Here is a 22,820-nt window from a genome sequence, read left to right on the forward strand (position 1 = left end):
TGAGCATTGTGCATTTACTTCAAGATCTGTTTCATGCCTTATTTGATGCTCGTCATCTTGCAGCTCACCCTGATAAATGTAACTTTTCTGAATGGGTTTGATTATATTGTTATTCTACACTCTGGCACCAGAACTGACAATACATTGGCAACCTATGGTTGCTTAGAGACAGGGTAACAATGTTTACATTTCATTTGAGAACTCATACATCCATGAGTGTGAGGCGCGCCTCTCCATTTTGACCAAATGTATCCAACTACTTTTGGTTACCAAAAATTAGGTGACATAAACGTGCTGTAATTTCTGAGCAGTTACCCTAAATGAAAATACCCTAAATGAAAATACCCTAAAAGAAAATTCCCTAAATGCAAATACCCTAAATGAAAATACCCTAAATGAAAATACCCCAAATGAAAATTCCCTAAATGAAAATACCCTAAATTAAAATACCCTAAATGAAAGCTCTTTTCCAAACTGCTGGAGGAGCCAGAAAAGCCCAAAATAAACCCCCTGGAGGTAAGAGGGGTGAGCAGTCATGAAGAAGACCTGGGGCTCACCACTTACTGAGGGTGAGACAAAGAGAAGGACGAAGAGACACAGAGGGAGAAAAAGCAAGAGACAGGGAGAGGAAGGGACAGGGAGAAACAGAGAGGGAGGAAACATTTAGAGGTAGACAGAGAAAGAGGGTGGAAAATAGACAGATAGGGAGAGTGAGAAGGAAAGAGGACGAGAGAACCCTCTCATTTGTGCCGCACTGCAGAAAGTTAACTGAGCTCTGGGTCCGTTCTCTTCTTTTACCAGTGCAGCCCAAGACCAGAGCAGCTGTTGAAACAAATATTGTAAATATTCTACACCTGGAGAACCAGCAGAATCCCACACTTTTAATAATCCACTCCACTGGCCACAGAGCTACAACAGCTTCCCATCTTCCATTGCTCTGCTCCTTCCCAGGGGATTTATCTAACACTATTTCAGCTGCCTTATCTGTTTACGATGTTCTGGCTTTGTTGTGTTTTGTGAAACGATGATCTGATTAATTTCTTAATCCATTATTCATGCTGCGTTATGAGAAGGGGATTTTTGAGGGAGAAAGTATTCACACAGCATTGTTTTCTGGTCTAGTGAGCTGAGTGGATCTGCAGTAAGCTGAGGGAGATGAAACCATATCACAATGCCTCAGCGCTTGGCCTCGGTCACACAGATCTGGTAGCTTATTGAGCCATAGTTGCCACCATGACTGATATTGGTCACAAGGACAGGACAATCATTAAACACTGTATTCACTCTCATCCATCACCAAGGGCCATGTTGTGAGGAAACTGTAGCGCTCTATTGATCTCCTACCACAGACTGAAAGACATCTCTCAGGTTAACCTGACCGAGCTCCTCTAGATCCCATTGGGCTGATCTCTCTGACCTTCTGCATGATCTGCTCCATAAATGGACTTGCTGTGTTTCTCAGTGGGGCTCATTCTACATGTACCCACAATTGTAGGACTCTGTAGTTGGATGGTTTCTCACAACCAACAAGGAAATTGAGGAGTTGATGTTTGATGTCACTCTGCTGTACTTCAGACTGGTTGAAGTGAGTTTAATTGTTTTTTTTTAGTGCAGTCCCTTCAAGATAATCCTCAGATTGATGTGATATTCAACTGACATGTTTCATAATAACTTCAGATGGTTTAAAATGAAAATAATGAGTTCTTGTTGGTTTTTTACCTGCTGTTGGGTAAATCGACATGTATCATTTTACTGTGCTCTGTATAATAAATATCTTTGGTTGCTAAGGGCTCAGCCAGGTAAACTCGTCTCTAAGGAAACCTTGAAACCTCAGATCTCAAAATATCCATGACATGTCTGACTGGTGATATCACTTTGATATTACTTAAAGAGCGACCGAACACATCGATTCCGCATGTGTTTTTCTGTTGCTCATTAAGAAAAACAAGATTCCTGTCTTGGTGGTGCCGTTCAAAGTCGCAGTTACTGTTGTTTGTCCCCTCTGAGACACCATATGAAGGAAGTCAGTGTCACTTCCTCAAAATAGACAGAATTCATCTAAGATGAGTCAAGACGTCATAATACCAACAAAAAAGTTTGTGAATACCTAATGAAAACAAAGTCCTCCCACTGTAGGTGCCATTTCATTTAGAGCATTCACCGCCACCAGTGATCTCCTGTAGTGTGAAATTAGATCAAATTGAACCCTCAAACCTCATATTCATTGTGATGAAGATGTGATCTTGAAAAGTCTTACAAAACTCTTGGTTGAGACTTCATGACCAAAATGATAATATCTACGCTTGGTAGTCAGTTTTAACGGTAGAAAGCATTGTTCTGAGTGATAATGATGCCTAGTAGACAATGTTTGAGATTACAAGTTAGGCAGTTTTTTTTTCCCAATTCAGTTATTCTTTAAAGAAAATAAAAGCAAATTGTGAAAAGTGTCTAAGTACCTAAACTCATCTTACTCATTGTTGTACTGTTGTAAATTACTATCGTACCTGGAAACAGCTGATTTTCAGTGGCCCATGGTCAGCCACTGTGTTCCAATGGTATGTTGTTTTTATGGTAATGTTAATTGTAAGATTATCATTTTAAAAGGCTAATTGATTATTAGAATACCTTTTGTGATTATATTAACACTGCTGAAAACTGTTGTGCTGATTAAACAAGCAATAATACTGGCCTTCTTTAGACTAGTTGAGTATCTTCAGCATCAGTGTTTGTGGGTTCAGTTACAGGCTCAAAATTGCTAGAAACAAATAACTTTCTTTTGAACCTTGTCAGTCTATTCTCGTCCTGAGAAATGAAAGCTATTCCAAGTGAGAAATTGCCAAGAAACTGAGAGTTTCACCAAGAAACTCAGGACAAATACATTAGAGTCCCTAGTTTGTGAAACGGACGCCTCACAGATCCTCAACGGCAGCAGGTTCATTAAATAGTACCTCCAAAACACCAGTCTCAACGTCAACAGTGAAGAGGCGACTCCGGGATGCTGGCCTTCTAGGCAGAGTTCTTCCTCTGTCCAGTGTCTATGTTCTTTTGCTATCTTTAATCTTTTCCTTTATTGGCCTATCTGAGAAATGGCCTTTTCTTCGCAACTCAGCCATAACACCGCTTCATCAGACTAGATCATCAGCCGATGCGCTTTCGCTCAGCTAGTGCGAGACCCAGACATGGTTTGATGCGTCGTAACATATTTTGTGAAAGAATGTAACCTGCTGTTTGAGGCAGCGTTCATTGGCAGGTGGAATAATTTCCTTTAGGATTACATGGTAAAAGATTTCAGAAAAAGAGACATTATGAACCAGAGAACTAAAATGATAATATAGAATCTATAAGTCATGTCTCACAATCAATTTGGCTTCCCAAATTGTACTCATTTCTGCCAGGATTCAGTACATCCACAAACATGAGATTAGCATTTTCCACAAAGTTCAAATCAAGCGCTGAAATGAATGGGCTATGATACTGTTTAGTCTTAAAAAAGCACTTCTCCATCTCTTTCCTTGCTCTCAGGTAAAGGAGATGTGTTTGGAGACGTGTTCTGGAAAGAGACCACTCTTGCACACGCCTGTGCTAACGTACGAGCACTGACATACTGTGACCTGCACATCATCAAGAGAGAGGCACTGCTCAAGGTTTTGGAGTTCTACACAGCCTTCGCCAACTCCTTCTCACGTAACCTCATCCTCACCTGCAACCTACGCAAGCGGGTATGAGTTATGCAATGACACCCAAAGACACACCCTGTGACAACCACCTGTCACTCATCCTCCTCCTTCGTCTTTCTGTAACCTATTTCCTCATCTCAAACATTTACGGAGCTTTTATGTTGCCTTTCTTTTTGACTGCCAATTCGTTATGTTCTTCCGTCGCTCCTAATGGAACTCTGGAATGTAAAACTCACGTTATTAGGGTATTATTCCGAAAGGCATTCACTGTGTTTATTCTCTCTACACTCAATCGATTTTTCTCAGAGCCATTTTCACATAATGAATTATACAACACAGAGAGGCTCATTACTTACGGTCGCCTTGTAGCAGTACACATATATCTTGACAGGCGCTGCGGTGAGAAATGGAAGAGGTAGCCTTAGAGCTACTATACTCTGTGTATTAATTTGTTTGTGTGTGCACATGCATGAGCTAAACTGGTCCTGTTTGATTATGTGAGCTAGTACCATGACTGGTACTCGAGTGTCTGTGTGTGTGACAATCTGGTGCGATAAAACACTGATTCAGCCCCATCTCCATTACCCATAATTGTATAAGTCAAAATGCAGAATATGAGAGATGTGATTCAGTCATTAGGGAGACAAAGCCGGCTTGTATTTGGGTCAGCCGCTGACTTCTACTGAGTCAGCTCTGCTTGTTATTCTGCGTTTGGGGCTCTCGATTTACCATAAGATTCTCGTTCAGTCAATTAGTGATGGGTGGAAATAACTCTGGACGTTTCTTTTCTGGCTATTACTTCAACCTACATACCAACTTTCATAACAAACAAAAAATGTTCTGTCACAAATGAAGACTTGTATTTCATAAGCTACGCTGGAAACATTTTCATATGTTATGTCCACACTGTGCTGTTAGATTATTGTGATTGTAAAACAATAATATAGTCATATATTACCCAGAATAGTGAGTACCATGGTAATGGTACTGGTTTGTGCTCCTGTAATCCAGATCTCAATTGAGAGGTAACACTCTCGTCTTCATGCACAGGTACTCTAAATTCCTCTTTGCATGAGACCACAGTCCAATACCTGTCTCCATCATTCACCTCTCTGTCTCCACTTCACCTGTCTGTCTCCATCATTCACCTGTCTGTCTCCATCATTCACCTGTCTGTCTCCATCATTCACCTGTCTGTCTCCATCATTCACCTCTCTGTCTCCACTTCACCTGTCTGTCTCCATCATTCACCTGTCTGTCTCCATCATTCACCTCTCTGTCTCCATCATTCACCTCTCTGTCTCCACTTCACCTGTCTGTCTCCATCCTTCACCTGTCTGTCTCCACTTCACCTGTCTCAGATCAAACTCACCGTTTTGATCTCTGCTGTGCTGTCAAGATATCACTTCCCTTCAGAAATAATAAAACATAGTGGGCTCTCAAGAGTATTCATTTCCCTTGGACTTTAATGACTACTTTTTGCCAATGATCAACGCAAAAACGCCATGTTGTCAAAGTGAAAGATAAAATCACTAACTGCTGTAAATTAATAAGAAATATAAAACATAAAATGATTGATTCCATAAGGTTTCGCATAATTTGCTATGACACACCTGAATGAGCTGTGGTCTAACCAACTTTCATTAATTAAATTACACAATTTGTTAAATGGAGTTCATCTGTGTGCAGTAAAGGTGTTTCATGTGATTTCATGTTAATTGCAACTGTTTCTGTGAGTAAAATTCATGAGAAAAAATCATGAATATGAAGGACCATTCAAAGCAATCTGGAATAGGGTTCTTTAAGAGTTCCAATCCGGTAGAATAATAGAACATTTCCATTGTATATCCCTGGTGCACAGTAAAGTCTGTTCTTAAGAAATGGAAAGAATATGTCGTAACTGTGAATCGGTCCAACTGTTCATTTCGTCAGCTTGAACAGCTAACAAATGCAACTTTCAGGAATTGTTGTTTGAATCAAAATGAAAGCGGGCTTCCTTTCTGTCCTTCTCTATCCTCAAGTAAGACACAGCACCAAAGCCATAATCAGTGACATCTGACCAATGATAAGACTGCATGTGGGCTTTTCCAAGTCCTTGGGCTGAATACACTGGTCCCCCTTGAACTCTAAAATGTTGCTAAGGTCAGCCAACCTTCCAGTCCAGTGCTGCGAGAGAGCTTGATGTGTGCTGTCATACGAACCATTGGTTCTTTTACACACATCCCACAACAACAGTGGCAGAGTGGATGGTAACAGGAATCCCTGTGCTGCCTCGTACTCATAGAATGATCGTACTCATAGAATGATTGTACTCATAGAATGATTGTACTCATAGAATGATCATATTCATAGAATGATCGTACTCATAGAACATTGGGTGTTTGGTGAACTTATTTTTGAGCACAGGCCTTGTTATTCTCTGCACAACTAGGCACTGCTCCAAAGAGACGTACAGTCATCCAGCATTCTACAAGACTGTATAACTCCCCTGGTGCACCACGGATGGGAAGCAATGTTTCCTTCATAGAGACCCTAATCTTGTGAAACATGGCATGGATAACTACCATCAAAGAAACAGATTTCTGTTTCATGTTCATTTCTTTACCATAAGCTGGTTAGCGAATTCGGCAATACGTTCTGTTGGCCTCACATCCGCAGACCATGGTGTAGTAACCATCAGCCCATAACCTCCAATTCTTCCGTTTTCTCCAACATAATTCACAGCCTCATATGGCAAGAATATGTACACAGTTCCTGGATGCTGAACATTTCCCAGTTCTTCCATGGCCTGAATACTCACATGACGTGTCATCCACTGACCATGTTTGGAATGTTCTGGATCGAAGGTAAAGTCTGTTTTGGACTAATTTGTCTTCTCTGCAATAAGTTTGAATCCAAGGCCATTCCCGAAAGCATTCTGTAAACATTCTGACTTGCACGGCTGAATCAACTACAGATTATCAAGCCCTTGACCTCTTGATTCAGGTGAGTTGGTTCAAAGCTATGACCAAATTGTGAGACATCTCTGCTGCCCAGGAAAGGTTTTAAAAACTAAAAAATGGATATTAAATCAGTCTTGCCGTAAGGATAGGAGTTGTCATGGTGTTTCTAAGGCTTGTAATACGAGTTCCTGCGGTCAGAGGTGCTCTTGTTGTTCACCACCTTGCCTTCCATCAGCTGCAGCTATTAATGTGCTATTTCCAGCTCTTCTTTACTTGTCTGAACTTCTCCACTTCCGTTCCCAGTGAATGTATCTTCTCAAGAGCTCTAGAACTTTGCATTAGGGCTGCGTTTCTGCTTTGATTTTAATGCGTGCAGAGAAGGTAATGGACACCTTTGATGACACACCTGTCATGTTCAACATTTTGGGTGAATCATTGGACATACTGTCATGAGGCTCAGTATCAACACATCAGACAAAGACATCAGTATCACCATCATCATTACCACAGCTTCATCCCCAGGCTATTGCCCATCGAGACAAAAGGTCTTTGAATTCCATTTTCATCACCTCCACCATCAGTACACAGTGGTTTTCCAATGTCACATAATGATCCTTTGACCTCTTTCATAAACGCATCATTGCCAGCCAATCATTTTAGAAGAGAATCAAGCTTGTTGCGTTTCTCACCTTTCCATTAATATCTTTTCTTCGTTTTCAGCTCTAACTTCTCAGACTTCACAGACATTTTAGTAAGACCTGGCCATGGGCCCCTTTGGAATCACCTGTTCATAAGACTTAATTACACTTGTTGATATCAGTAATCCCTTTCTTATTACAACAATAGTAGTATTAATCTCAAAGCATTTTAATAATAATTAACTTGTGTGCAAAAACCTTAATGAGTAAATTGCCTAAGCTAGAACTACCATTCAAATTTCAAAACATGCTGTCTTATATAGTGTGCGTTTTGATGTATTACTTTTAAACTTGAACCATATTGAATGCACATACAATGTTTTTTATTCATGTACTTTTTTTTATTGATGTCTATATAAATGTCTGTCGGTAGGGCTTTGCATAATAACTACACACAACATACATTTGATAAGGTATTAGTAATCTTTATTAATAATTTATTATGAATAACTCCTTAATTTTTAAAAATGTTTGTTCTTATAAACAATTTGCCAATCATTAGTTAAAGAACTGTGGGAATTTTCCACTTTTTAAATACTTTATTCATGTTTTGTATGACATTGGTAATTTTCTGAAAAAGATTAAAGTTGATGGCCATTGCAGACATTGCAGATTTAAACACATAGTTTTTATGAATGGACATTTACTGAGCATTTAAAGCCAGTTACTCTTAAAACATACATTTATAAGATGTATTCCTCTGTGTTTCCGTACATACCCTTAAGCAGTCCATACACTGTTGTTTGTTTTCCTGTGGACAGCATCTCTGTAGACAGTGCATGTTTTGTGTGGACCCCTGGTATAGCTGCTGGTTTTGACTGTAGATAATGTGTATTTCCGGCATCTGCGTATTTGTCACTGATTACTTGGACATGCAAGGACAGGGCAATTTATTTTTTTCAAATGTTATTGTGTTATATGTCTGGGTGATTTATCCGAAGGGGAGCAGGTGGCATTTCAATTTAATCAAATGTTTTATCCCCCTTATTCCGTAAATATTTAATCATTACATCCACTACCCTGTGATTTAAAATTTCTTCTGGACCTCAGTCAGCTTCCTAGGCACCCAAGCTGTCTAAGGGAGTCGCTAGAGCACCATGACACCAGGAGATCCCTGCTGACGTCCCTCCCTGTTCTCCGGGGGAAGCTGGCAAATTTGCGTCACCCATGGAGCTTCCCAGCCACTCGTCAGCTGGTGGCACATTTAAGGCTTCAGCCCAGACTGTGCTGATCAGCTTAGTGCTAAGAATGTGGGCCTTAGATCTGTGTGCCGCCTGGGAGGCCCCAGAACGAGGAGCTTTGGCTTAGATATTCCTTTTACGAGGTTGGAGGCTTTCAATTTGAATCAGAACTTATTCGCAAAGTTAATCAAAATACATAACGTTCAGAAAGAGGCGGTGTATGTGTGTACACGTTTGGGCGGCTGACAGTTCAGTGATCGGGTGAAACGGAGAGAGCTGAGCTGGAGCCATCCATACTGGGAGTCTCGTTTTCTCCAGTCCTGTTCTGTCTGGTAAATAATGAATGGCTGAACTTAGGAGGAGCGACCCACTTTTTTCTCTGGAGAGGAAGTATCTAGAGCTTCATATCTTCATTAAGGGGGACAGGGCCGTTTGCTCTGCAGACTCTAAAATCAGAAGAGAGAAATAAGGACACTTAAATGGTCCAACAGACATGGATTTTCCCCAAATCTGGACCTCTGTGTTCGGCTCTGTGCTTTTTAAGAAGATCCCTCAACCTGAAAGTATAGATTGTACTCCCAGTACGATATTTACTACTAGCCCGTTGACTATCGCTAAGACCTGTTTATGCAGTATATCTCTGTGTGTCTGTGTGTGTGTGGGTTCCCGCCCCCATGGCCTGATTAAACAATGTGACCGGTGTGGAAGGAGGATGACAGGCTGGATTACCTAGGGAACAGGGATGTGTCATCCACTCGCCCACAGAGACACTCCCCAGAAGGGGAGCACTAGTTCCCCTCTCCCGCTCCAATTCCTTCCGGGCCAGTGGGGTGGGGCTGGTCAGTGACACAGAGACCCATAGAGAAGAGGCAGTACGGACAAGTGGTCAATAGACGAGCATCTCTCGTCATATACTATTGTTCTGTAATGGCTCTTCATCATCTCTCCCCCTTCAATATAAAATGTATGACTGTTGATTTCTGTTTCACGTTAAGTCAGCAGTAAATTTTGATTAGGAGTTTTAACAGAAGGATTGACTGTCCTGCCAACCTGGTCTCAGAATGATGACGTAGACTATTTAACGTACATTTTAGGCAGGGGTTTTCCTAAGATATATTATGTGCAGTAAAATAACGTTAGAATCGGAATGAAAAAAAAAAAAGGCAGCTACCACGGTTCAAACCGGCAACCTTCCGCATCTAACCGAGACACGCTTCCCAGTGCTCCACTGTTGTCACAACATAGGTTTGAAGTGTTTGAAATGATTTTCTTTGTAATCCTAATCCAAACCCTAACCTTAACCCCAGTGCTGTGATAGCTAACCTTAACCCAAACCTGAACCCCAGAGCTGTGAGACGTAACCTTAAACTAACCTTTTTTGTTTCCTAATCGTAGCCCAAACCTTAACTCTAACCTTAACCCCGGTGCTGTGAGATCTAACCTTAACCCTAACCCCAGTGCTGTGATGCCTAACGTCAACATAACGTTGACGATAAAATGCTTTTATTACATATACTGGCGACCTTGCTATTGCTGTTACTCATTCCCATGTCTAGTGTGGGTCTGTTGGTAAGGCGACTACCTTGTAATGCCAATGTCGCCGGTTTGAAATGCAGGTCTAACATTTTGTCAAAGAATCGTCTTTCATAGCATTCGTAAAATATCACATGTTTGTCTGGCGTTCGTATTCTATTTTACGTTTTAATAGCAGTCTAACATTTGATATGTTGTAATAGCGTTCGTAAGATATGTTACGTTTGAATAATTTCGTAATGTATCATATGTTTTGGTGGCGCATTGTAATGTAACCTAACGTAACGTCACATATCATACAAAATTGAGGGCCATGGATTTTCGTAAAATAGCCTACGTAGGTTCCTGAGACCAGGTTGGTCCTGCATATAGTTTTGATCCTATAATAAGGATACTCCTGCGATCATTTGAACCTGGTTACGGAACCAACAGAGTATTTTCTTTGGCCCGGGGCTCCAGAAACATCCACTCCCTAGCTTACTGGGATAAATATAACTCTGTATGAAAAAAACATCTAATGAAAAAGGAGAGATGAGACCACCTACACTCTCCCATTTCCTTCCAACTACCAGCATTAGCTCCCATGGCCAATATCTCCTGCCAGGAGTTACACAATACCTCCCACTCCCCGGCACCGAACACTGCTGCAGGTTTGGGACCCTTTTCAAATGATATTCCAGCTGATGTAGGACGAAGTGTTTCGCTGCAGTTATATCATGTTTTATTACTCTGAGTGCTTTGCATCATTTATACTAAAAGATGGTCTGCGTGCTGGCAGTTGTGTATTTAAGTGCTTGGACCCGTTTCAGTCAGTGTGCTGACTTGGCTCGTCCCTGCCTCATGAACACTGCTAATTGGATTAGTTTTTACATCAGCACCTGGAAAGAGGAGGAATTAACTGGGCTTTTGATTATCATCTTTTGTCATAATGAGTCACGGGAGAGGAACGCTCGCACCTGCTTTTCATTTCCCGGATCCCACCGTGAATTGTGTCAACCAGACATAGCTCAGCAGAATGCGTGTTAGCCATCATCCCTAATTAACCACGTATCTTAGCATTTTCCTTCAGTTCTGCATGTCAGCAGGGTTGGGTACCAGTGCTGTAGTGGCAAAGTGTGACCTAACGAAGGCCATAACCACATCAATGAATAGCCCAAATGACTGGACGATTCACAATCACCAGTGCACCTTAAGAAATAAATGGAGGTATCACGTTGTAGGGAGGTCAGGAGAGAGGGGAGAGATAAAAATAGAAATAGTATAAGTAGAAAGGCATAATCAATGCCGAGATAGAAAGACAGAGAGAGAGGTCAAATAAAGGGATAGGATGAGAGACATTGAGTGTGAGAATGTAGAACATGTGGTGTGTTTGAGTTGAGAGGGAAGTACAGTCAGGGTTCATCATGGCCCTCTGTGTACAGTGGCACAACCCTTCTGGGCCGTGTTTCATGTTGAGGTCCAGAGATAACACAACATGTGTTGATTCTTTCATTCTGGCTTTGTCCTCTCTCCTTGACTTCTCTCTCTCTCTGTTTCACTCTCTTTCTCTATCTGTCTCTCTTTGTCTCTCTCTGTTTCTCTCTCTTACTCTCTCTGTCTCTCTTAGTCTCCCTCTGTTTCTTTGTCTCTCTGTCTCTCTCTGTTTCTCTCTCTCTCTGTCTCTCTTTGTCTCTCTGTTTCTTTGTCTATCTGTCTCTCTTTGTCTCTCTCTGTTTCTCTCTCTCTCTCTCTCTTTGTCTCTCTCTGTTTCTCTCTCTCTCTGTCTCTCTGTTTCTCTCTCTGTCTCTCTCTGTTTCTCTGTTTCTCTCTCTCTCTGTCTCTCTTTGTCTCTCTCTGTTTCTCTCTCTCTCTGTCTCTCTGTTTCTCTTTCTCTCTCTCTCTGTTTCTCTCTCTCTCTGTCTCTCTTTGTCTCTCTCTATTTCTCTCTCTCTTCCTCCCTTCTTTCAACTGAGCCAGTGACAGATTGTTACTGAAGGAATGAAAGACGTTCTGACTAAACACACCCATGTAGTGAGAGGTTCATAAGCAGATCTAACCCTCTGTAAGACTAGGAATTAAATGTTTAATGGTCAAAATATTTTTTCTATTCCAGATTTTTATTTAAACCTGAGTAGGATTTGTTTTATTTACTGTACTTCTTTGAAGTCTGCTCCTAAAATAGAGCCTACGCAATGCTGATTTGAGAGATTTTCCTTCTCTCTGTTGAACTGTCTACAGGAAAAATAAAATATGTTGTTGATACAATAGTATCTTCTTTCAATGCCAGACATTGCGGTTATAAGAATAGTGTAGTATAGGCAGCAAGAGAATATGTATTTCCATTCTTTATTCTACTTCTTTTACAGTTTCCAGGGACGGCATTTATTTAATTAAAAAACAACATTTTCCAATGGGGTTGAAAGGTTGGTTTTGTATTTAACAACAAACATATTTAAGTTGAGATACTCAGACCGTGTTTGTATTTTCTCTATCTTGGTCAGGCTGTTGTTCTAAATGAGGATGTGTTCTGACCGATTAACCTGGGTTAATAAAGGAAAAACCAATTAAATGTGTTTGTGAAAGTTCTTTTTTTGGGGAGGGATATGTCTGCAAAATATCTCTGCAGGGCGGAATGGAGAAGTAGGTCTGTTTTTAAGCTTTCATTATCAACTCCTCTTGAAAATATTAAAGCCCTTCAGGCCCCTGTTTTCAACTGAATAATTAATCTGTCGGTTAGAGTCTGTGTTTCTTGTTGTTTTACGTTTAAAAACTGGTTGTTTTGTGTTCTCTTGTCATCTATGTCATCTTGCTACTCCCCTTCCAGCTACTCTACTAATTCTCTTCTCCATTCACATATGCATTATGTTACTTGTATATGAGTGGACTATGTGGGCGACGTTGAAATGCACATACGCTTTTGTATGTTTCAGGATAAACAGTACAAGAAGATAATTCTGTCGATAAAATGCAGTTGAATTAGGAGAATTTGTCAACCACTTTTCTAATAGCCTTGTGGTAAAATTGTTTTCCTTGAGGAATTTTACTTTGCAAACTATGCCAACCAGAACAACCATGACAACCTTGTTTCTTTTCCAAGCCTAACTGCCACTTACTCAAGATTTCCATGCAAATCGGTATAGCTTAGTCTGTCAGAAAACAAAAAAAACTAAAACTAAAATAAAATACTTTTTTTGTATTTACTTTTTTTGCCCCTCTTAATTGAAACCCTTTTGCCCCTCTTAATTTCCTCAAATCTACTCACATCCCAAAGCTGCCAAAGGCATGGTTTTGGGGGTTTTAATGTGCTTGTCTTGCATTTCCGCTTCTATCGCACTTTAGTCCTGACTCACGTCAGCAGACTCTCTGGTTGACAGAGAAAAACGAACATGTCAAACTGATATTTCAATTAATTGGGAAACATTAAAAGCGCTGTTTTGTGGTTGATAATGTACACCGTCTTGCTGTCCTGGCACTGTCTGACCAAGATAGAGACTCATTACATTAAGAGCCACATACCTGATCTGTCCACGGCAGAGGCAACGTTATAATTTTAATCAACACTTTAGTCTTCCAGCTGGCTGAAATCCCTGTCATTCCCAATGTAATTAGTGTCTAAGGAGTGCCAGGAGAGCAGGCTGGCACTGCAGGTTGAATAATAGAGTGAGGAACAGTCAAGAGCGCTGCTGGATATTTTATCAGCAGTGCTCTATTGCAGAGACCTCTACTGAAACTGCTAGCAAATTTAAAGAGCCTGGCTTGATTTTACTGTATTGTCAATGTGACACATGATGTATAGACAGATGAACAGACTGACATACAGAACCATGTATATCTTTAGATTATACAGATTAGATTGTTGAAATGGTAATTATAATACCTTATTTTTTATAGACATTTTCCTTCAATATTCAATCACATTTATTTTCATTTGTATTCACAGCAATTATTCTATTGTCATTAATTCTACTATGCCATTTTTTTTTATCTCACTAATGTGCTGCTTTATTTTATTTCATGACAATGTATAATGTACACATTGAGGATTTGGCAATGTTCACGCAATGTTTTTCCTGCCAATAAAGCAATTTGAAATAGAATTTACAGAATCACGAGTGACTGCTCAGTCCTAACTGAGAAACATTATTCCACCGAATCACTCCACCATTTTGTGTGCCCTTCAGGTAATCTTCCGCAAGATCAGTGAGGTAAAGAAGGAGGAGGAGGAGCGGCAGCGCCAGAAGAACGAGGTTCAGCTGACCATCCCCCAGGACCACCCGGTCCGGAAGCTCTTCCAGAAGTTCAAGCAGCAGAAAGAGCTTCAGCGGAACCAGGCGGCGTCCTCCCAGCTGGACCTGGAGAAGAACCAAATCCAGGTGGAGCACCACCTTCACCCCATCCCCCGGAGCCTGCAGCTGTCCCACTCCAGCCTCCAGCACTCCCTGCCCCTCAGCATCCAGCGGCCCGGGCCCCACACCGCCCTGCAGGGGCTCCAGAATGGGGCTCCCCCGTCGGGCTGCAGCAGCGGTGTGCTCACCGTGTCCCAGGTCACGCCCATGCACAACTCCCTGTCCTACTCTGCCGTTGGGCCGGGCCTTAAGCAGGACAACAGGGAGGTCCTGCAGCCCAGCGCTGCCCTGGGGGAGCCGCCTCCTGTCCGCCTCAAAGTGAGCAGCAGCCCTGCTCTGGCCAAGCCTCCTGCTGCCAGGGGTTGGGGGCGCCTCAAAAACATGGCCGCCGCCCCACCGCCGGACGTCAGGAAGGAGGGGCTGAACAATGTAGCTAAAGCCGTCTCGGTGGAGATGCTCTCTCAGGAGGGCGGAGGTCAGGAGGTTCGAGGAGGAGAGGGGGAGGACAACCCTCTCCGTAAGACAGACTCCTGCGACAGTGGCATCACTAAGAGTGAGCTGCGCATCGACAGGGCCGGGGAGGCACGGAGCCCCCTCCAGCAGAGCCCCCTGCCACACCTCTTTGGCCCCATCCCAGAGCAGGCCCTGCAGGCTGCGCTGCAGGAGACCCGACTGGAGCTCCGGGGTGACCTCCAGATTCTGGGGGGGCGGATAGGGGCCCTGGAGGCACAAGTGGCTCAGATCCTTAAACTGCTGACCTCTACAGAGAAGAGAAGGCCGTCTCTACCTCTGGCCGCCACCCCCAAAACCAAAACCAAACGTCAGGACATCTTCACTGTCTCAAGGCCCGTTTCTCCTGACTCAGTGGATGACAGTGGACACGTCTAAAGAGGTCCCTCTTTGACAAACCTTAAGATTTGCACATAAACATTGAAGTAATGTCCATTATGTGACCTTTTTTATTTGTATGCAAATACTTCTACGCATGCCCAGCTGGATTCTGGCTTGCCAAAGATATTATCACTATTTGATTCTTGCCTGTAATTTATGCAGGTGACTGCATGAACATGTATTTAAAGAGAACCACAATTTTATGAATCTGCTCTACATATATTAATATTTTTTATGTTATTGACAATTTCAAATGTTGACATTCAGGGTATGCAGAGAGGTAGCACTATTAACCAGGATTTAGCAGTTGCTGAAACATTTCATTGGTACTTGGTGAAAGGGAAAATCTACAATGTTTAGCAGGCACGGTGCCAAGATGTTTTCTCTTGACCAATACGTGGGGGTCTAGAAAATAAATTCTCATGTTTCAGAGTTATAAGGAAGTTCTCGTTTTTTAAAATACTAAAATGCTTAAGGGGGCACAACTGGAGCTACGTAGATTTGTGACGTGGCTATACACCCCCCCCCCCCCAGCCCCAGTGTAGCGCCGTGCCTGATGTTTAGGTCTCCCCCACAGAACGACTAGGAGGTACAAGCAAAGCTATTATCTGGGCCTTCCTTGATGATAAGCAGGGCTGACTAGCCTTTTGGGGGATCTAAGCAAATTGGTTTTTGGGGGCCCTAAGTGACCGCTTATGTCGCCTATGCCTAGAACCAGCCCCGATGATAAGAATGCCCAATGCAAGTGGTAAATTGATAATACTGACTGAACTACAATTATTGAGCACTGTCATCATATGGGCACGAGTCGTTTTTTTCTCCCAAGCCTTGGTCAGTTCCATTCAGTTGTTGCTACATACATTGATCTATATTTTTGATGATCGACATGTAATGTATACCCCTCTCACTGTCCAGTTTCCTGTAGACAAAGATTATTTTCTAACGTATTTTAGCATTGGAGTTGAATCTCCTTTGGCCGGCTTCGCAGACACAGTGTAAGTGTAGTCGTCAGCGAAGACTGCCCCCTTGTGTCTATGCATCATTTGATACATGTTCTGTGTCGACTGTATGTTGCCAAGACGTTGAACGGCTGTTTTAGTGAATGCTGCTGGATGAACTATATGTGGCAGTATGGCTTCTGGGACTTGAAGTTTAATCCATATGAATGTCCACACGGTCCCGACACATGGCTCCATCTCCACAGTGTCTAATTATATGATTTAGGATTGGCTGGTTGATAGCACTCTTAAAAGATCAAACACATTTTAGAAAATGGAAAGCTCTGCTGCATGCGTGTGCTGGGGTGCCTGCCTGCCTGTCAGCTCTCTCCCGGACCCCACTGACCTGCACTGCCGCCCTACAGGCTGGCCATTGTATCCACCACTGGAACTCTATAGGCTGGCCATTGTATCCACCACTGGAACCCTACAGGCTGGCCATTGTATCCACCACTGGAACCCTACAGACTGGTCATTGTATCCACCACTGGAACCCTATAGGCTGGCCATTGTATCCACCACTGGAACCCTATAGGCTGGCCATTGTATCCACCACTGGAACCCTATAGGCTGGCCATTGTATCCACCACTGGAACCCTATAGGCTAGCCATTGTATCCACCACTGCATCTCTACAGGCTGGCCATTGTATCCACCACTGCAGCCCTATAGGCTGGCCATTGTATCCACCACTGCAGCCCTACAGGCTGGTCATTGTTTAAAATCCACCTCTTTGCTGCAGCTGCGCCATTGGGACCCCGGATCAGTTGCGGCACAGACGGAGTGGCCGGGCGTCCCATGAAAGTGCTGTGCAAATTGTCTCAGCACTGCCCGTGTGGGTTGGAGAGATGTCAGACAGGGTTGTGTTGCCACGCTGGGCTCTAGTTGTGGTGGGTCGGGCAGCTGCAAGCTTCAATTCTGGTTGTAAGCTTGAGAAGAGCTCCTCCAATGGTGTGGTCCCCGGTCTACTTCCTGATTTGCGTGAGCGGCGTGATAAGAAGTAGAACGGAGGGGCGTGATGTGCCTCCGAGGACGCAGGGCTGATCTTTAGCTCCTGTCAGCCCACAGGGAGTTGCTAAGACAAGATAAACCCATAATTGCCAGTAGGACACCACCACACGGTGAAGGTGTTCTGTCCATTTCACCACCTTGTTCATGGTTAAGACGTTCTGAGTATTGCAAGCTATGCAACCTGCTACTTTTCTGATGTCTGAGAAACCATTCTCACTTTCACTGGTACGCTCACATCAGTCCTATTTACCGTATAGTGTGTATGTGTCTGGCTTTGGTTCTCAGTCCACTGAAGGACACCTGCCTGGGTCTAGTCTTTCTACTACTGAATGATGCTGAGATACATTGGGATGCAGCGGTTGCATTCAGAAAAGGGATTTGTGTATATAAGTCATTCATACTGTAACACTCTTGTGTGCATCGTGAAAATATCTCTCAAATGACTTGAACTGACTTTGGAAGTTCTTGAAGGGACGCAGGGAGACGGAGCATTGTTTGTATTTGACAAGCAACTGAAGAGAATCTCTTGTGATCTGAGGGAGAGAGGGAGAGAGCCTTTCTGCATGCCTGCCTGCCTGCCTGCATGCTTGCCTGCCCAGTCTTCCCTTCATCACGGTGAGGGGACATATCGTGTCTCAGCTGCCTGAATGTATTGCTGTATCCAACATCCCTCTCTCATCTGACCCTGCTCTCCCCTCTCTCGTACACCTCACACTGGTCTTGTGCACGTTCTCCTTTTCCTTTCTCTCTCATCTGACCCTGCTCTCCCCTTCCTCATGTACACCTTACACTGGTGTCATGCCTTCTCCTTTCTCATCAGATCCTGCTCTCCTCTCTCTAAATCGTACACCTCACACTGGTCTCACACATTCTCCTTCTCCTTTCTCTCTCATTTGACCCTGATATTCTCTCTCTCATACACCTCACACTGGTCTCACGCGTTCTCCTTCTCCTTTCTCTCTCATGTACCCGCCATCACTCTTTCTCTTCTCTTTCTAAAGATCTCTTTCTAGGATTTCTCGCTGATTGTGTCCAAGCATGCTACTATCTGGCGTGTGTGTGTGTGTGTGTGTGTGTGTGTGTGTGTACCTACCTATGTGCGTGCGTGCGTGCTGGCTGAACACCACTCCGTATGTGGACTGGACAGGCGGGACTGGAAATTATATGGTCACACCTGAACTATAAGGTCCAATCCTTTTCTACCAGAATGTTACTGTTTTCTACTGTTTATTAAATCAATGCCATTAACTAAGTAGCACTGCTGATTCCCACTAAGGCTCATGTATTGTTTTACAGTTGCACATCTTAACTGTAGCGTCAGCTAAATAAACTGCTGTCTGGGACATCTTTGTCTGGGGTTTTCTAGTGTGCACTTCTTTGCAAAAACTGAAATGTTTCAATGGAATGTCTGCGGAACGTCAGAATCATCCATTCAGCGTATACCCTCTATTTTGACTTTCAAATGACTTAAGAGCTGATAGTTTCACAGCAAAGTCCAATCAGAGATGCCGTACTGGAGTCAGAACTCCCGCCAATTAGATTTGCAAGGCTGATACTGTCCGTGCTTTCAGCCCTCTCCCCCTGCTAGATATTACCGATATTCATGTCTCTGTGTTCTGCGTGTGTGCAGAATGCTAATAGACGGGAACCGGGTTCTGACTGTAAGAGGATCACAATAATCTGCTGCAATGTTCTAGACTGAAACAGTCATATTTGAACCCATTGTAATTCATTAACATAAATTGCGCTAAGATCAAAAACGTTTTCTCTTTGTGAGAGTCTTTTTCGCTTTAATTTAGCATCAAGAATACACATCCAGTTTTGTTTCCAGTCAACTCCTGTGTTGTTGCGATAAGTTCAGTTAATTCCAGGAAGCTCATTAACGCCGGGGCTGCAGGCAATGTTCAAGCAAGGTGCAATGATGGGTTCTAATCTGGACCACCAATTAAGATTGAGCATGCTGACAGAGGAATTATTATGGCTAATTTACTATCGTCTGTGTGTATTGACACTGAGCCAAAGAAAAATGGTCAAGAGGAATTAGCTTGTCAAGAGCCACTAAAATTACATTTTCATAAACTCCATCAAACTGTGCCTAAGTTGTTTGGATGACTTTTCTCGGGTTTGTGGAAATGTTAGATGTATTGACTGTTCCAATTATTCTGTAATAGTTTGTCCACAGAGTTTAACACCGTTACCCTTGGTTAAGTGTTCTTAAAACTGAGCCAGGTTTTCCTTTACTTCAAAACCGCCCTCCATGGGCAGAATAGTGAGATATTGCTGACTATTGCAAAAATCCTCTATTTAAAGCATTTTCGGGGACTATCTTTGATGTCCTTTCGTACAAGGGCATTGATTGTCAGACTTCTAACAGCTTTACACTCAGACACCAAGACATGCTTTGACACCAAGATCGTTGTGAGACATTCCAGGTGAACCACAGCGTAAGGTCATTCTTTCACAGTGGTGATTTGGTTTGCGCATGATCTCCACTGTGGGAGTCTATGTTAAGTTTGTTGTTTAGAATATTCCTACAGGGTGAAAATCACTCCTTGTGTGCTTTAGTGATTATCTCACTATTATTATCTCATTAGCTCTCTCTCAGCACGTGTGACAGAGACACTGTTATGACTGAGGTCTGAATGACCAGGTTTTCATTCAAACTCACCATTGCCCTTAGTGTCATTGTCATCATCATTTGTGCCTTCCTTTCAGATCCTGCCATTTGTTTTTCCACCAAGATGTTGTGGTGGCCCCTCCCCCTCTGTCCTGCTGCCAGAAGCTGTTACAGGTCCGCCCCCTTCCAACCCCCCCCCCCACACCACCACCACCACACACACACCCCACCCCCTATGGCCCGAGGAGGAAGCAGCGGTAATGTCAGAAACGATTAAAACAACAGGGGACATTACAGCAGCTCACCACAGGGCCACGGAACTGTGCTCTCTGGAGACAAACAGCCAGGTCTTCTAACCTTGCCTCTTTTAAAAGCCATTTTCTGTTTGACAGTGACAGCGCTGTAGACAGTCAGTGTGTTTGAGAAGGAGGCCCAGGAGACAGGGCCAGCTGACACAGTAGCCCAGCCAGGATCGTTCACTACTCCAGATTAGGTAGGAGTTAAACATGTGTCGGCACTATAGCTTTTTTATGACAGAACTCAGGCAGAAATCTGCATTTACAGATTTGATATGGAGTTAAACATGGATTAAAGATGGTAGGAAAACGGGATGGTCCCTTAATTTGCTCTCACTGTTATTACCCATCTTAAAACGGGTGCTTGGTGTCGCAAAATGAAAATCCCAACAGCATAACACCCAGAGACTTGACTATTAATATTAATATCTAATGGGAGAGGGTGATGATATGTGTGTTTATGTTCCCAGTATTGAGGAGTTTGTGATGAACCCAAGAGGGACTCTAAATGAGACTGACACTCCTGTCACCATTGGGTTTGTGTGTGTGTGTGTGTGTGTGTGGGTGTAACACTGAGTGAGTGTCTGTGACAATATCTAAGCAGTGCTCCAGTGTCCTTAACCCCACCCACACACTGAAGACGAGAGCTCAAACACAGCCCTGAAGCACCATTGTGACACGTGAGTACACTCATTATATAATGTTCCTTCTTATATATATTTAAAAACATCACAAAAAACTACTTTATGAATGATTTCAAATTCACCATCAGGTCAATATCCTCTAAAAATCTACACTTCGTTTTAGTAAAGAGAGTCAACTGAGCTCCAGTACGTGGAATTGAAATTCTTTATTAATTAACGTTTTTCGAAGTTGTATAAAAAGGTGATTTCCATTCTCTACACAGAGTAAAGCTGCAGGACCATTGGGCACCGGTGACAGATTGGCGACAGTCAGACGGAGGTGATACACTCCGTGGTGGTGGTCTGGCACACTGCACAGTCACACCTCAGGGCTACCGGGTAGGTGTACATGGGGTCCATGTGGGCGGAGCAGTTCGGCAGCCGCACGGTCACCAGCCGGGTCTCGTTGTAGGTACACACACGCTGGTAGGACTCTATATAGGGTGGGTCCAGGACAGGCTTCTGAAGGACAACAGTGCATTGCATTAACATGTCAACAAGTTGTTTCTAAAAATACACTGCACAATTAAGTTACTCCATTTGAAGTACTGCTTATGGTTTAAATTCTTCATTATTTACTTGATTATATTATTAAGTCACAGGTGGATTCAGCCTCTTCATAATGTAGTGAGGCTTTTCCTTTTTTTTTTACAATATTCATTATAGCATAGTTTAGATAAACATAATCCAAAAATATTCAGATTTTATTGTCATCTTCTAATGTCAATAACAGTTAATTGTGGCTGCTATAACTCTGTCTCCTCACCTCCCAGGTCTCACAGCGCCCCCAACAGGCGTCAGTGGTGATGTGCAGCCCCCCACAGCCTGGCTTCTTGGCCAGGAAGGTGAACTCCCGAACGGCACAGCCAATGAAATGGCGCAGGTTTACGGCTGAAGCCTGGCTCATTGTGTCTGGGTGAAGCCATGACCGCAGTAGTGTACAGGACAGTAGCACTGCCCACCACCTCCACAGAGACAACACACGCCATGGGGTTATCTCCCATGCATACATCTTATGCTTTCACTATATCTCCCTTATACAGAATTATTTTCATTGTTCTTTAAAAGCAATTTTTATATAGTATTTTTGTATATACTGATAGCCTTTTAGTGTTAGCAAATGCAATATAGCAAACAGTTTGTTGGTAAAAGGAATTAAAGCAGAACACAACAACAACAACAAAAAAGAACTGAACGTACAACAGCTAATAATAAAAAATAGCTTTACTCTTTATAGAGTACATTGAACTGATCTAACTACTCACCACTGAGTCCCTGTCCTCCGGGTCATCTGGGTCTCACAGGAGAGGACTAACACTTGAATCAGGAGCTGCAATAACTCCAGCAGTCGTGATTCTTCTGAACGCAGAAGTACCTGATAATGGATCCCAAGGGAGGGAACCGCCAGCTATTTATCGCAGCGTGTCTTGTCAATCAAGAGCCAGTCGTGGCCTTAGTAACCAACATGTATCTAGCTCTTGCCAGAGAGTCATACTCCTGTCTGATACCCCGTAGGCCTTCCCCTACGTACCCCTTCAACCCAGGCTCCAGTACATTAGCCTGATTACCAACTCAGACTGCTCCTTTGTTCATTACCATCCACTTGGAAGAGGGGAAAAACACAGTCATACCTCTAGATCCACACTCGACTCATTTAGCTGATGGACCTCAGGAGGAGTTCTTACAGGTGAAACTTGCCCTGCAGCCCTACTAACCTGGGTTTCCACTTATGTATTTTTTTTTTTTGGGGGGGGGGGGGGCAAGATCTTTGCTCATTATGAGATTATCCCTCTCCTGAAATCGTCTATATGCTCGGGATGGGAGCAGAAGAACCAAGTACTTAAGCACAACCTCCACCCAGTTCCAGTTGTATGAAAACTACTGTGTGTGTGTGTGAGTGTGTGTGTGTAGGGGGGGGGGTATCAAGGTTAGGTCTGAACAATTTCCTAAATCTCAAGCAAGATTTTTT

The 22,820-nt window shown here is 43.0% G+C and overlaps 2 protein-coding genes across 4 annotated transcripts in view; one reads left to right on the forward strand and one right to left on the reverse strand.

The window, feature by feature from the left end:
* kcnh5b (potassium voltage-gated channel, subfamily H (eag-related), member 5b) overlaps positions 1-18,568 on the forward strand; it is a 55,279-nt gene extending 36,711 nt beyond the window's left edge. For both annotated transcript variants that reach the window (XM_010878895.4, XM_020053862.3), the window contains exons 10-11: positions 3,523-3,719; positions 14,192-18,568. In XM_010878895.4, coding sequence (XP_010877197.1) covers positions 3,523-3,719; positions 14,192-15,244 — 1,250 coding nt within the window. In that variant the 3' untranslated portion in view covers positions 15,245-18,568. The remainder of the gene's footprint in view (positions 1-3,522; positions 3,720-14,191) is intronic.
* A 2,452-nt stretch (positions 18,569-21,020) lies between these two features.
* gphb5 (glycoprotein hormone subunit beta 5) lies at positions 21,021-22,489 on the reverse strand. 2 transcript variants are annotated; one of them, XM_010878805.4, is made up of 3 exons: positions 22,117-22,489; positions 21,618-21,816; positions 21,021-21,310 (listed from the first exon to the last, which is right to left on the reverse strand). In XM_010878805.4, the coding sequence occupies exons 1-3, from the start codon at positions 22,140-22,142 to the stop codon at positions 21,122-21,124; spliced, it is 414 nt and encodes a 137-aa protein (XP_010877107.1). In that variant the 5' UTR covers positions 22,143-22,489; the 3' UTR covers positions 21,021-21,121. The 2 variants fall into 2 exon arrangements, with proteins under 2 accessions (XP_010877107.1, XP_010877106.1); XM_010878804.5 differs by having other exon boundaries at positions 21,033-21,313; positions 22,117-22,484.
* Positions 22,490-22,820: the final 331 nt, after the last annotated feature.

The sequence above is a fragment of the Esox lucius genome, chromosome 15 (genome assembly GCF_011004845.1).
Source record: "Esox lucius isolate fEsoLuc1 chromosome 15, fEsoLuc1.pri, whole genome shotgun sequence".
Lineage (NCBI taxonomy): Eukaryota > Metazoa > Chordata > Actinopteri > Esociformes > Esocidae > Esox > Esox lucius.

Excerpts from the sequence above, each read along its gene's own strand:
- gphb5 (XM_010878804.5), bottom strand. The coding sequence starts at position 22,142 with ATGACCCGGAGGACAGGGACTCAGTG. Across the intron at positions 21,817-22,116 it reads CGGAGGACAGGGACTCAGTG|GTGGTGGGCAGTGCTACTGT; the intron begins GTGAGTAGTTAG and ends GTCTCTGTGGAG. Across the intron at positions 21,314-21,617 it reads GGCGCTGTGAGACCTGGGAG|AAGCCTGTCCTGGACCCACC; the intron begins GTGAGGAGACAG and ends GTTGTCCTTCAG.